Genomic DNA, 14107 nt, shown 5'->3' on the forward strand with positions numbered 1-14107 from the left:
GCAGCTCTAAGCCATTGACCAGATCCCAGAGAGGAGCACGGACGCTGCTCCCAAGAGCAGCAGTACCTGAGGGGCTGGCATCGCCCAGTGACGCAACTGAAGACCTATAATGAATGCCCCAGGTGATGACTTAGTGGAATCAACTTCTTGGCTTGTCTGGGGATTAGACCAGGGCTCCCCTTGGGATTGAAGATGGAAACCACAACAGACGCCTGTTTGCCCCGAGTGCTGTATTGTGAATACATTCTCCTCGCTGCCCTCCCTCGGAGACAAGTCTGTGTGCTGACAGCTGATGTAATTGCGGCCTCCACCCTCGCTCACGTCCTGCCAACTCTGTTCTAGACTCTGGCAAGCTCTTCGGAGCAGAGCTCCAGGCCTCTACCAGCCCACTTGCTGGTCCATTCTGTAAGTGCTGTGAGAGCGCTCTTCCTTAAACACAGCTCTCATCTTGCCACTCCCTGGCTCACGAGCCTCCCGTGGCTCCCTCACCTGCAGAACCCAGTAAACATCCACGGCAGGCCATGCTGTTGTTCATGCCAACCCCACTTCCTGTTTACTCATGTGTACAAGACACACTCAGAGAACGCCGACATGTGAGAGGTGACAGGGGGTGAACGGCCGGGGTCACACTGCCTGGTTCAATCCTCAGGCAAGTTCCTCCCACTTTCTCTTCTGCAAGGGTAACCATGAGGCTGTGTAAAGTGCCTGGCACACGACACAAGTTCAGTAAAAGCAACCTGTTCTTTCTGATAGGTGGCATGTCCTGTGACCCGGGGATGCTAGACTTAATGTTTGCCTTCAAGGAGCTTTGGGGGTCTCCTGTGGAGTCAGTGCGAGAAGTGTTACCAACAGAGGAAAGCCCAGGGTGCCGTGCGAGTACAGAGAAGTGGCACCTAATAAAGTCCCGGAGGAAGGAAAGGGGTAGTGTTGGGAAGTGCCACAGAGACAGTGAGACACCAGTTCTATACAACAGGCAGGAGAGGTTGGGGAAGAAAATCCAAGTCGGAGGAAGTAATATCGGCGAAGACATGGGGGAGTTGCACATGGGTTGGCATGGCTGGAGCAAAGATTGCGGGGGATGTCACTGGTAGGCCAGAGAGGCAGGCAGAGTCCAGGAGGTAATGCGCCTTAAGGGACATGCTAAGGAATTGAACTTGACTCTCAAAGTGATGACATGTGAAAGAGAAGAGAGTGTTATGGTCAGCTGGGTTTTTTCCAAAAGATTCCCTCAGCTGCCGTGTAGTGGATGGACCAGAGATGGGGCACGTTTAGTGACACAGAGACCAGTAGGAAGGCTGTTGTCATCATCTATGTTCAATGAAGACCTGAGCTGAGGCAAAGACGGTGGGGGTGCAGCAGACACTGAGGACGTAGACTTGAAAGGAGCTGGTGACCAGTTGTGTTTGCGGCCAGTGCACAGGAAAGTGTCTAAGACAAGTAGCGTGTCTAACACCGGTATTACAGGTGCCACCACAATTTCCTTTCGCCACAGGCCACAGAGGGTCGACTTGGTCTGTTAGACAGTGAGGAGGCAAAGGAAATGAGTGGCCTGAGAACGATCTGATAAAAGGTCCATGTCAGGAGGAATCTTCTGGTAAGATTGTGTGTGGGCTAGACTGAACAGGAACACACAGGGGAGATGAAGAGACAGAGAGATGCCGAAGATAATTGTCCTGACAAGACTTGTTGAGGGTCCTGGTCATAGCTGGTTTGCACCAGGACCAGGATGCAGAAAGGAAAGAAGACGGAAAGTCCAATCTGAGGGGGGCTGCCAGAAAAAGGGCAACGGACATCACAGCAGATTGGATCCTGGGATTAGAGAGGTTGAGGAAAGGCCGGAACTAAAGACAATTGTTTCACACCCATGGGCATGAGAGAAAGCGCAGCATGGACACTGGTTGGGCACCCACTGTGGGCAGCCACTGGAAGGCAGAAGTGACACTGAGTTAAAGACCATCCTTTCCTTGGTGACACATGGGATGCACACACAGTATACAGAAGGTGCTTGTTGTGTTACACTGACTAGACCTGGCACCAAGCATGCCAGTGCCTGGGCAAGCAAGCAGGACCACCAACTCACCTGTGCAGAGCTCCTGTGGTAAGGGGAGTAGTGGAGTGGTCCTGAGATGGCTGCCTCGTGTGGGAGGGCCGGGTACTGGCTCTGCATTGGCGGAGGATGCTGGTTGCCATAGCTCCCGTAGTTATAGCTTCCCGTGAATCTAAACCACATTAAGCACATTGAATATTGTGAGTAATAGCAGGGAGAACAAATCAGTTTGACATCTTTAAAAATCAGCCTCATCTATTTTTCTCCTTTTTGTTCTCCTGTTCTTTCTTTTTTTTCCCTTTTTCCCCCTGATTCTTACCATCTCCACTTTGTGGCTTTGTTGTGGTAAGTTTAAACTCCCAGGTTGATTTTCCTTTCTCCCCTCAGCACACCTCCCTTACCACACAGCGAGCTCAGGGAACAACAGCCCTGAGCAAAACATAATTAGTGACGGAAACCTCTACTCCTGTTGTCTTTAAAAGGCCCACATTATAGCCTGAAGTTAAATAGGGATTACTTTGGGATTTATGTTTTGTTTTGTTTAGGCCTCTGTTTCCCCAGGTTGGGGGAGGATGCAGTACCTTCTGTGAGCTCTCTCTTGGGAGAAAACACCATGGCATGGCCATCCGGGCATCAGAGACCCCAGTTGTAAGCATAGCTCCACCACTTTCTAGCTGTGGAACCTTGGGCTACTTGCAAACTTGTTTCTCCCATCTACAAAAATGCTGCACATGCTTATTCTGAGGGTCACATATGGAAGACACTCTATAAAATAGAAAATCCTATGGACACATGGGATATTATCATCAGTGCTCTTCTTAATAACAACTTTACATCAAAGGTGCTGACGTCTGACCACATGGGTGTCTGTTCTGCCATTCCTGCAGGATCAAAAAGCTCTCCAAAATAATTTTCAAAGTCTATTCCAAATGTGTGGGAAAACACTCTAAGAGGACCCCCTAAGAGAAAATAATGGCTGACCTACTGACTGATCGTGGACACCTGAACCTACGGAAATAACTCAAAGTATGGCAACAGGCAGGTCTGCACCGATCCTCAGGGAGGCCATCTTGCTGCATTATGCAGGGCCACTGGGAGGAAGGGACCCGACAGCCCGCCTCCCTTTACCCTGCTTCCCCTCCCCCCTCCCTCTTTTCCTTCCTCTCCTTCTCCTCAGGTGTCCTTCATAGCTGGCCTGTTGGAGACTGGCTTGTGAGACTCACTGCACCCACAAAGCAGAGAATAAGGGTCCCCCCCTTTTTTTAAACAGAAAAACACAAAACACCATAAGTGTTTTTTAAACCACTGCACAGTAGACATTCTAAGATTAGTGCCTTCTGATAAAGACAATGCATAAAGGCAAAAGCTACTATGATTCAAGCAACACTTTTAAAATGGATTTGTATTTTATTTATCACAGCAACATCGCTGCATAATATGGACAAAATGAATGATTTGTTTATTCAGGGTCCAAAGCACCACTGGAACCAACAGGGATTCCGTGAACACTATTAATAAATTACCACCTTCCACGGACCTCCAGCTCTCAGGTCGGGAAGCCCTCCTCTAAACTGTCATAAAAGCCTCGCACCTACCATGAGGCTTTATAAGGCTACGAAGTACACAAAGAGCCACCGAGGGAAACTGCTGAAAGGGAGTTTTCAGCTGAGACTTTAAAGGAACAAAAACAGCCTTTGGAGGCAGATAGATGCTCTGTCTACACCCCACGTTTATCAGCGTGTGACTGAACTTCATCAACCAAGTCTCGATCTCCTCATCTGTAAAATGGGGTCACTCACGCCCACCTCACCTGGTTGTGGTGGGGACTGTGTGAGCTAGTTACACACGGTGTGGCACTGTGAGAACTCAACAAAGGTGGCACTCTTCCTGTCCTTTGAGAAAACAACTGCTAAGAAAATCCTGCTCTTTCAAATCACATTGAAAAAAGTAAGGCAACATGGCAGGAAAGTCACTTACCCGTGCTCCTCTCTGTGGGGATAAACCGGTATCCTGTGTGTGACCGAGGAGGAAGGCACGTGAGTACTCCTCATACAGGGGAGTTGCTGGGGGTTTTCCGCTGGGGACCCCGCCGCCGTCGTCACCGTGTACGTGAGAGACCACGTGTATGACTGCATCGCTCCTGCAGAGACAGTTAAGATGCATCAGTCACTCATACAGCTCTCGTACTCCTGGTTCTTCCTTAGACGCTTCAGAGGCTTCCCATGGCTCTTAAGCTGAAAGGCAAAACCTTTACAAAGTATGTGTCTCTGGTTCAGCTGACCCTACCAGAAGCATCCCCTACCCCTGCCTTTGTTCTATCTGATCCAGCCGTAATAGCTTTCGTTTTCTCATGATGCCCAGCACCACAGGGCCTTGGCACATGCTCTTTCTGCTGTCTGGAACCCTCACTCTTCCCTTAGTACCCATGCATTCTTCATCTCTCAATCCCGAGAAGCTGTCTCCTAATCCCAGACTAGATCAGCTCTCACACTGTACTATAGTCCTTCATGGCGCCTGTCACACTTTGAAATCGCACATTCATTCATGGATGCGATCTGATTAATGCCCATCCCCCCCCACCCCACCAGACTGTAAACTCCATGAGGGTAGGGCCTTGTCTATTTTGCCCACCACTGAATCCCCCCCACCAGTGTGTAGCACAGAGCCTAGAGGCCAAAGCACTTTCCATAAAAAATTTAAAAGGAAGAAAAGGGAAAGGAGAGACAGCAAGAAGCAGGGAAAGAAGAAGACAAAAGAAAGCTTGAGGCAACGTAGCTCAGACAGGCACAGCAGAATAACGTCTCAATACTCAACAGGTGTTAAGGACCCAGCAAATTGCTTTAAGCAAACGTAAGTAGATTACTGGGCTCTGCTTGCCCAGGTCTTTTTGAAGATTATTAGACAGTGACCTTAACGGTGACCTAGTCCATACATATTCTTAACTCCACTAATTTACTTTTTAATTGGATACCTTGAAAGTCCTAGGGACTGAGGAAGAAAAAAACCTGACAAAACCCATGAAGATGCTTAAGAATTTTATGAGGTGGTTAAAATGTAAAAAATGGTAACTTAAGAAATCACTAATAATAATAATAAACTCATTTTATTTAATAAACTCATAACTTGACAATAAGCTCATGAGCTTAATTTCTGATAAATTCTAGAATGTTGACATAGTGGAGATGAAACCTATTTTAGAAGTTAGAGGGACTAGGATTCAACAACCCCTCGCAGTCACATGAAAAACTGAAGAATTGGTGAAGGGAGACCAATTTTAAGAAGTAAAAGAGAAATCTTGGTCCACCAATTCTGTATCTTTCGCAGCAGACCATTTCTATCTTAAAATTCCTCTGGAAAGATAAAGGTTTCTTTAAAAAAAAAATCCAGTCCATTCCATCCCCAGGACTTTGCAAAGAGCACCTGAGAGCAGCTGCGTTGACAGACCAGGAGGAAGGACAGGTGGGTGGATCAGCTCGTGGCAGAGGAAGCCTTATTCCCAGGAAGGAATACTCTGAACAGCACCGGCACCGCACATGAAAATAGAATCCTATTTTAAATACATTTGTTTAGTACTAAAAGAACTCTGTATTGAACCCCTTTGTGAATTGGAGAATCTTTTGGAATGCAAATAATGTCTTTCCTTGTTTTTTTAAGTGAAGTGACAAAGATCCATTCCAAGAGCACGAAAGGAGACACCGTTTATTGAACATCTAATATAAGCCAGACACTGCGCTAAGTGCGTTACAGACACCCTTATGAAAAACATTATCTCCAGTTCATAGATGAGGAAACTGAGAGTTAAATCTAATGGAATGTAAGGGAGTGTATAGGAATAGAGAAGATTCGAGAAGATAAAATAAAAGTGGGAGTGAAAGAAGAAAGCAAAACAAAATTGGAGCCAAAAGTGCCGTCAGGAATGAGGTGAAACATGCATCCCCTAAAGGTACAAATTCTTCCTACAGGTGGGCCTTGAACTTGGCACCGAGTTTTCCAGGAGCCAATGCTAAAAGGGAAACCTGACAAGTTAGGAGTCGTACTGTCCTTGGAGGTAAGAACAGACAGGAATTTCTTCCAGACGCCTCATAAAGAGGCTCCACGTCCCGATTTTCAGGACTGTTCCTTATGCCAACACTGATTGCAGGCTCCTGGTGTGACACAAAAGTCCAATTCAGGGAAATGCAGGATGTTAAGTAGCTACCCCAAGATCTCACAGTGAGTGGGGGGCCGAGTCGGGCTCTGCACCCTGCAACGCCACATGCTTTCCACTTACTCTACCACAATGTTTCTTTGCTCTGAGTCCTAGTTCTGGCTGTGAGATTTTGGACAAGCCTCTTAAACTTAATAAGCCTTTCTTCCATCATCTGTAAAACAGGGATAATAATATCTATCTTCAAGGACAATTGTGAGGAAAAGTCCTGAGATAATACACATCAGAGCCTGGCACGGAGCAGGCTTTCAGTGATATTCAAGCACTCTTCCTTAGGAGTTCAGGTATTTTTATATCAGACTTGCTTAATGTAGAAATTTATGTATATCTCATTTCAGATTCTAAGGAAGAAAGACAAATTTCTTGGGTCAGATTCTGTCATCAGGGATGAAATGTTTGAATAGCAACAGTAATGAATCTGATTACGGCAAACTTCCATACATGTTTTTTTGCAAAACCACCATACTGGTGTCCTTATCCACCAGTATGGCTAAAAGTACGCCCTCCTAGTTTGCACATCTATATCATATCCAAAAAAAAAACCCCACAAAAAACAAAAAACACACAACCAAATGATAATAACTTTAGCACACTGTGTTAGACACCATTTACAATAACTACAAGAAGACTGGAAGGAACCCTCCCTCAGACCCCTTTTGACCAGGTTCCAGGAGACTGGATTTTACCTGATTGCCCTCCTCTGTATTTTGAACTGCATGTAAAATTACTGTTACAATTTTTAAAAGTATCCTTTTAATTAAAACGGGTTATCTCTAGGAGGTAGGATTGAGGATGGTTTTAAAATTATTCTTCATTTTGCTTATCTGTATTTTTCTATAATGAATGTGTACCACCTCTGTGAAAAGAAAAACATTATTAAACTATATTAGACGAATTTTACAATTGGAAGTGGAATTGGAGGGGGGTGGGAAGTTTGAGAGAACAATGAACCAGCCACAGCAAGCAAGTAATTAACCCTTGAAGCCCCTGGGACCTCAGGAGAGCACAGCGAGGTCAGTGGGGATTGAAAGGGGGCAGCAAAGGAAGCCAAAGGATTTTCTCTTTTCCCCCCAAGCAGTAGGAAGACGCTGTGATAATAGCCAGCACCTGAGAGAATGCGGCAGAAGAAGTTACTTTTGCGCGAGCTCCTGTTGACAGCAACTGTTCCTTATTCATCTCTGTATCCCCAACAGAGGGTCTGCCAAATAGTAGGTGTTCAGTAAATTTTTGTTCCATTGAATCTGTTGTTGAAGGAGTAAATGCTGCTAGAAACAGACGTTATCAAACAAAAAGCTAGTGGAAGTCTTGGAAAAATGGGCTCCTGTGGTCTGGGAAACAAAACCCCTAAATGGCCATGTGCCAGCAATCTAACAGACCCACTCAGGCAGGCTTAAGCAGATTAACACCTACTGGCTTGGGTGAGAAACCCTTTTTGCCTGGGTAGCAGAAAATAACACCCCTTGCATTCCCCGTCCTACCCAGTGGGACCTCCAGTGAGAATTGCTGGTTCTTCTTTTTGAAGGAAACTAATAAAAGAAAATCTGTGCGGTTAACAGTTTGTGCTAAATTTTTAAGACAGCTCTAATGCTTTTCGTTGGTAAAACAATTAACGAACCTTCTCTATTTGTCTAATTCTCATATCTTTCTCTTATTCTCCCCTCCTCATTCCTCTGCCTCTGTTTGAAAGTCTGACGACAGCGTTGGAAGCCCCTGATCTTTGAGACTCCCAGAGATCCTGTAGGATTCGGGAATCCTATGAAGATAAGTTGTCCCTGTTATAGCATTGAAACTGCGGGAGAGGAACATTTTCTTTCCTTTCCATCCCCAACAAAGCATTCTGTTTCCTGGGTGCTTGGAATATAATAGGCAGTCACTAATGGTCTGTTGGATACATGAATGAAAGATTGATTGACCATCCAACATAAACCAGGCCTCGTGCTAGTTTCTCTTTATACATTGACTCACTGAATCTTCACAATCACTTTTTGAGGTAAGTAGTATTACCTCCATTTTCAGGTGAGACAATCAAGGCCCAAAGACTTGCTCAGGTAAGTGGCAGAGTTGGGATGTGAACGCAGACCTGCCCAGCTCCAAGCCTTTTCCTAACAATCGCTTCTCACACTTGAATGTGCACTGGAATCACTGGAGCTCTTGTTAAAACGCCCATTCTGATTTAATAAGTTGGGAGTCCAGCCAGTGATTGTGCCTTTATAACCCGCTGGTAAATGATGACAGTGCTGTTTGTCCACGGACCACACTTTGAGTAGCAAGGCTCTACCACACGCTGTCTCCTGCCGTGCATCCTACGCGGTGAGGGCCATCAAAAAAATCAGAAGTTGTGAGATCACGGTACCGACTTGTGAAAAGTTAGACTACTTCTCAGCCTCCCTGGCCATGCCTGTCCTTCAGATCTGGGCTAACCTGTTTGAACAGTTTCCCCTTTGGATTCTGTGAGCCATCACAGATGTTGCTCAGGTTCTGAGCTAACCTCAGCCTTTTGTTAGTACCTTCCTGAGAAATAAGCTCCTTTTAAGTATGTCCAGCTTCTAGCGCTGCTCTGCCCTATAGAGTAGCCATTAGCCACAGGTGGCCAGTTAAATTTAAAGTGAAATACCATGAACAATTCAGTTTCTTAGTTGCACTAACCACATTTCAAGAGTTCAGTAGCCACATGTGGTTAGTGTCTACTATTTTAGACACCTCAGATTAAAAACAAAGTTTCCATCATCACAGAAAGTTCTATTTGAACAATGTTGCATGACAATATTTGATACCATACAAATATTTCATGTGACCTTCAAGATTGAGACAGGGAAAGAAGATTTCACACACACACACACACACACACACACACACACACACACACACACAATCTCCAGCCTCACTGGCTGTCATCTATTCTATCCTCAAAGTAGTTGTGCTGAAGGAAAATACCTGCTGACAATTGAAAACCTCATCTGTTTGAGTTAAACTGCATCAATAGTTCCATAGCCAAAATCTAATTGACAGAACTGACCAGGGGTGGCGAATCAGTCACCTGCCAGAGAGATGTGTTGATTCCTGCTCTGGCTCCTGCCTACCTCTGCAACTTCCTCTCCTGCCACTCTCTCCCTGGCTTGTATATGCTCATCAGCCCACACTATGCCAGGTGCCTTTCTCCCTCAGGCCTGGGCACACACTGCTCCCCACTATCTAACATGTTCTTTGCCGCTCCCCAACTTTCACGTGCCTGACTCCTTGTAATACTTCAGGCTCAGAAGAATGTTACCTCCTCAAAGAGGTCTTCTCTGACTACCACCATCTAAAGTGGGCCCCCATTTTATACTATTCCGTAACATACTATTATTTTCATTATGACCCTTTGAAATGATATACTGGGGTGCCAAAACAATGTACACACATTTTAAGAGATGTTATCTATGTATTACTTTTTGAAGTTGAATTGAATTACGGTAGCAATGAGTGGTATGACGTTTGCTCAAAAGATGGTGTTAATCAAATGAATGTTAGCGTCATTCATTGTATTACAATTTTAAAAGATTTTTCCTTTCTCAAAATGGGTGTACATTTTGGTGGTTTGGTTCTGTATTGACTTCTCTTACCCACTAGAACGTAAATCTCATGAGGGCAGCGGTTGTGCCTGTGTTTCTCACCTCTGTACCCCGAGACATGGCACAGATCACACAGGGAGGACACGGAATGAACAAACGAATGAGCAAATCCAAAGGTCCCAACACCAAGCCAAGACCTTGATGGTGTCAAGTCAAGAGCAGATTAAACCATCTTTTTTCAATCCTAGCTTCTATTTCCTGATTCCACTCTTCGAAGAAAAGGAAACATCAGGGATGGAGGAGGGGGCAATTCACAGGCAGTGGCAACTTGGAAGTTTTGTAAATGAGTCATTGCGGGCTCAGCCAGGGCGGCAGTGGCCACCATACCCCACTCAGTTTAGCTGCCCTCGGATAACTGAGCTTTTGTTATTTGGAAAGACTAGGGGCCAGTTATCTTTGTTGCATCCTCCACAGATGTAGAGAAAACGCAGCTGGGCAGGCAGATGTTCTACAGTTAGGGCCATTTATGAGGAATTTGCTTTATTTCTTTAGGCATCCTAGCCTCTCAGTGATTTAATTTGCTGGTTTTGTGTTGTCGGGAACTCATGGTGGGAAGGTGAAAACGTGAGTTTAATAGTTAACTTTTATTGTCATTGCTGAAGGAGGGGATACTTAAAATGACATCATAAACAAGGTCTTGGAACCCTTTGGTGGCCTGACCCGGACAGAGTGGGAGCTTAACATTTTACTTAATATGACATTAAAGAATTGCAGCCCAATGTCATGTTAAGTGAGCACGTCAGTTTGGTACCACCCGCCATGCTCCCGAGGAGGAAAACAGCCAGTTTTCCTTAAAGAAAGTTAAGGCTTCTGAACTTTGCTGGGCAATGAAGGAAGTGGCAAGCTTACAAAGTTAGAAAAAGAAAATGGATCAATGGGCTAGATTTTTCCTTGTGGAAATCTGTTAAAATGGAACCCTTTAACCAGTCTCTCACCAGAGTGTTGTCACAGACTTTAACACACCCAGTCAAAAGTGGCCACGCATCGGGTTCAATTTTAGGTGCCTGATAGTCCTCTCCTTTCACTTTCTTCCCCCAACCTCCTCTAAAAAACAATTAGTTAATAGTCTTAAGGAGACATATTTAGAAATACACGTCCATGTAGGTGCGGACACAGAACTAGATATAGAAATAAGTAGAATGGCTGTACTCCTAGTGAATCATAACTCATTAGCTACACTAACATCAAAAGGATGCCAAAGGGTTTTGTGCAATGAATTAATTTTCTCTTTGTGCTCACCAAGCAGACATAATACAGTTCTCTTTTTCAAAGCTGAAAAGCGGGAATGTTGTCTGTGAAAAGTGAGATACTGATTTGTGGGAGAGTCGTGGATGCCTGATTCGCCTTGACTCTCAGTAAGTCGAACGTGAGAATAAGTACATCATCTGAGCATTCAGTGACATTCAGAGGATGCGAGGAACCCAACAAAATAACTAGATCACATGCAACTTCATTGAAGGTGTTAATAAACTGTTTTAGCCAAGAGTTGTCTTGTTTTATTTTACCCACTCCTTCATTTCTTGCTTCCTGGTTTGGGTCCTTTTAAAAAAAAAATTGGTTTTGCTTTTTTTTTTTTTTTTGGTTAAACATTTCAGATCCTCTTTTGGAAAGTAATGGTATATAAACAAGCAATAATTTTAAGATGGAAATAAAAATTAACAGGGCATGAAAACCATATGCTAACTTTAAAAAAAAGAAACATGGCAAATTCATTGTATATGATTTACAATAATTGCTTTCCAATTTACAATATTGTCCAGTGAAAAATTAAACCAATCCCCCAATTTAAGAAGCCTACCGCAATAGATTTCCTACTATCTGGGTGTATATCATGGATAAATAATTTGTGCTTTATAATGTAATATCTATAAAACTATACATGTTGTTAGGAAATTATAGTTATGTTTCCTCCAAGAGCATGACCCATAATACATGCCAAGATCCAGTCTCATTCAGCATTGGAGTATTTCAGAAGTGGTACTTGAGAAAAATATTACATATATTTTTACATAGGATGACATTTTTAATGCCCCCTGGAGATATCTGAGAACAAAGCTGGAATGTGCCAAAATCTTCAAAGGTTACAGTCATCTGAAGAGAACCTGGTTCACATTTGTATTTCTAAGAAGCTACTTTTATGACTCTTGAACACATTGCGCAGAAATCTCTGAGCACGTTTATGATATTCCTGTGGTCTGACTGTCACACCTGCCATACCTTGGGGCCTCCAAATTGCTACGAAGAAAGCCAGGCCCACTCACTAGTAGCTGGGTGAGAATTATGAAGAGATGCTAGAAATCTTTCACACTCCTCCAGGTCCCTTATTTCCTCAGCATCTCCTTGTTTGTTAGGTTGCTACACTGCAAGGAAGGTTCCACTCAAATTGTTTCTGCTTCGTAAAGCAGAACTGTTTTATTTGCATATTTTCCCTGTTTGTTTCAGAAGTAAGGTTGCTATCACTGACTGACTTAGGTGTGTGGTCTCTGGGGGTGGGGGGCAGTGGGGTACGCAGGCAGGATTGTTTGGGTAAGTGGCTCCTAGATGCTCTTACTGCCCTTGGTCCTTCCTGAGGGAGGCAGGAGACTCGGGATGGCTGCCCCATAACTCAGGTCTTAGAAGACCCCCCTGAGCAGCTGAAGAGCTGTGAACAGTGCTGAAGTTCCCTTTCCTTTTTTATTTTCAATGAATAACATTGTTCTTTACAACTCCCCGTCCTGAGCCTTCCAAGCAGGAACTACAACCACCCACTACGGAGGGAGGTAGGAGGGGGTCATGTTCTTCCTCCTCAAAGTAGAAAACGAAACACGATTTGAGGTACATCTATGTAAAAAATTAGATGATGCTCAAATCTAAATTTCCACGGAAGAGAAGGACTCTGTCTAGCTGTGTAGCTGAGGTGAAATCCAAGCTCGATCGAATGCCAGTTACTGACAACCCTACTTTTCAATACTCCTGAACAACCCAGTCTCCTTAGAAGCATCTGACAAAGGGCCACTGGGTTTGTTGGCAAGTTTCTGCCCTGGCAAAGTACATTAGAGGCACTTTACAGGCTCTTCATCATCTGCTCACTTCCTCTCTGAGTAGCTCCAGTTCGGGAGAGAGGGGAAACTTTAGGAAAGGAATTAATCAAAAGACTGCTAGGATATACACGTCAAGTTTCCTGAAAATGGTATGCTCTCTTGCCTCCAAGTCTCTGTACTATTTGCTTCCTCTGCCTGCAATACCTTCTCTCTGCCTATTCAGCCTTCCCAGACCCTCCAAATACAGGTTCAAGCCCCCCTTTGTCCTTCCCGAACACCCTGACCCTTCTCGCAAGTTAGCTCTCATCACATTATATTGAAACTCATCAGAACCCTAACCTCTACACACTAAACTCCCAGGGGGCAGGGATCACAATTCTCTTGTTTGTATCACCAGCTACTAAAGTATTTAGCACACAGAAGCCAGGGAGAAGTACTGATTGGATAAATAGATAGATGGATGTCTGAGTGAATGAATGGATAAAAGACAACATCCTAAACAGGGCAGTCTCACCCTATTTATTTGGTCTTTGAAAAAACATAATTTAGTTCCCAGTCTATTTTGAAAACTAGGATATAACTAAGCCCGTGCTCTGAGGGTCTGGAGGAAGATTCTAACATGGAGGGTGAGGGAAACGCCAAAGAAGATGAGTGGGACTTTACCAGAAGCTGGAGGAGGACAGACAGTACTGGGGTGGAACAGTGTTAAAGTGCTTTGGCAAATGAGAGTTCTTGAAGGCTTTAGTGTGAGGCAGTGGGTTGTTTGCCGCAGCACCTTGAAGAGGCACAAGCTTCTGGAAAATGAGCCCAGCGGGCAGTGTGCAAGTGAGGAGACGAGACCCTGGAGGCAGGTAGCCAGCCTGAGAGTCACTGCAAGGGTCCCTGACAGATGGGAAGGCCTTGACCAGATGGCAGTAGTGGGGTGGGAGGAATGGGCCAGTCAAGATGGGTATTAGAACACCCGGACTTGGGGGGTATGGGGGGAATGCCAGCTGTCTCCCCCAAATCTATTCTCCCTTCCCTACCTGGGGACACACTATGCTACATTTTCCAGCCTTACATGAGGCCATGTGACCAAGTCCTGGCTGGTGGAATAGAAGTGGAAGTGACATGTGCCGCCTCCAGGCCAGGGCTTTTAAGAAAGTGGATTTTCCCCCTCCGAAGCCACTTTCCATTTCTGCCACCTGGTTACAGACTTGACAAGGCCCTAAGGCAGTGGTCT

General features: G+C 44.8%; 1 protein-coding gene across 5 annotated transcripts in view; it reads right to left on the reverse strand.

Annotated features, from left to right (window-relative positions):
- The window catches only part of RFX4 (regulatory factor X4), a 137193-nt gene that overhangs the window by 7871 nt on the left and 115215 nt on the right, over positions 1-14107 (reverse strand). For all 5 annotated transcript variants that reach the window (XM_019728444.3, XM_019728445.3, XM_019728443.3 and 2 more), the window contains 2 exons: positions 4025-4187; positions 2081-2219 (listed from right to left, as the gene is read on the reverse strand). In XM_019728444.3, coding sequence (XP_019584003.1) covers positions 2081-2219; positions 4025-4187 — 302 coding nt within the window. The remainder of the gene's footprint in view (positions 1-2080; positions 2220-4024; positions 4188-14107) is intronic.

The sequence above is a fragment of the Rhinolophus sinicus genome, chromosome 1 (assembly GCF_057876585.1).
Source record: "Rhinolophus sinicus isolate RSI-liver-muscle chromosome 1, RSI-T2T, whole genome shotgun sequence".
Classification (NCBI taxonomy): Eukaryota; Metazoa; Chordata; class Mammalia; order Chiroptera; family Rhinolophidae; genus Rhinolophus; species Rhinolophus sinicus.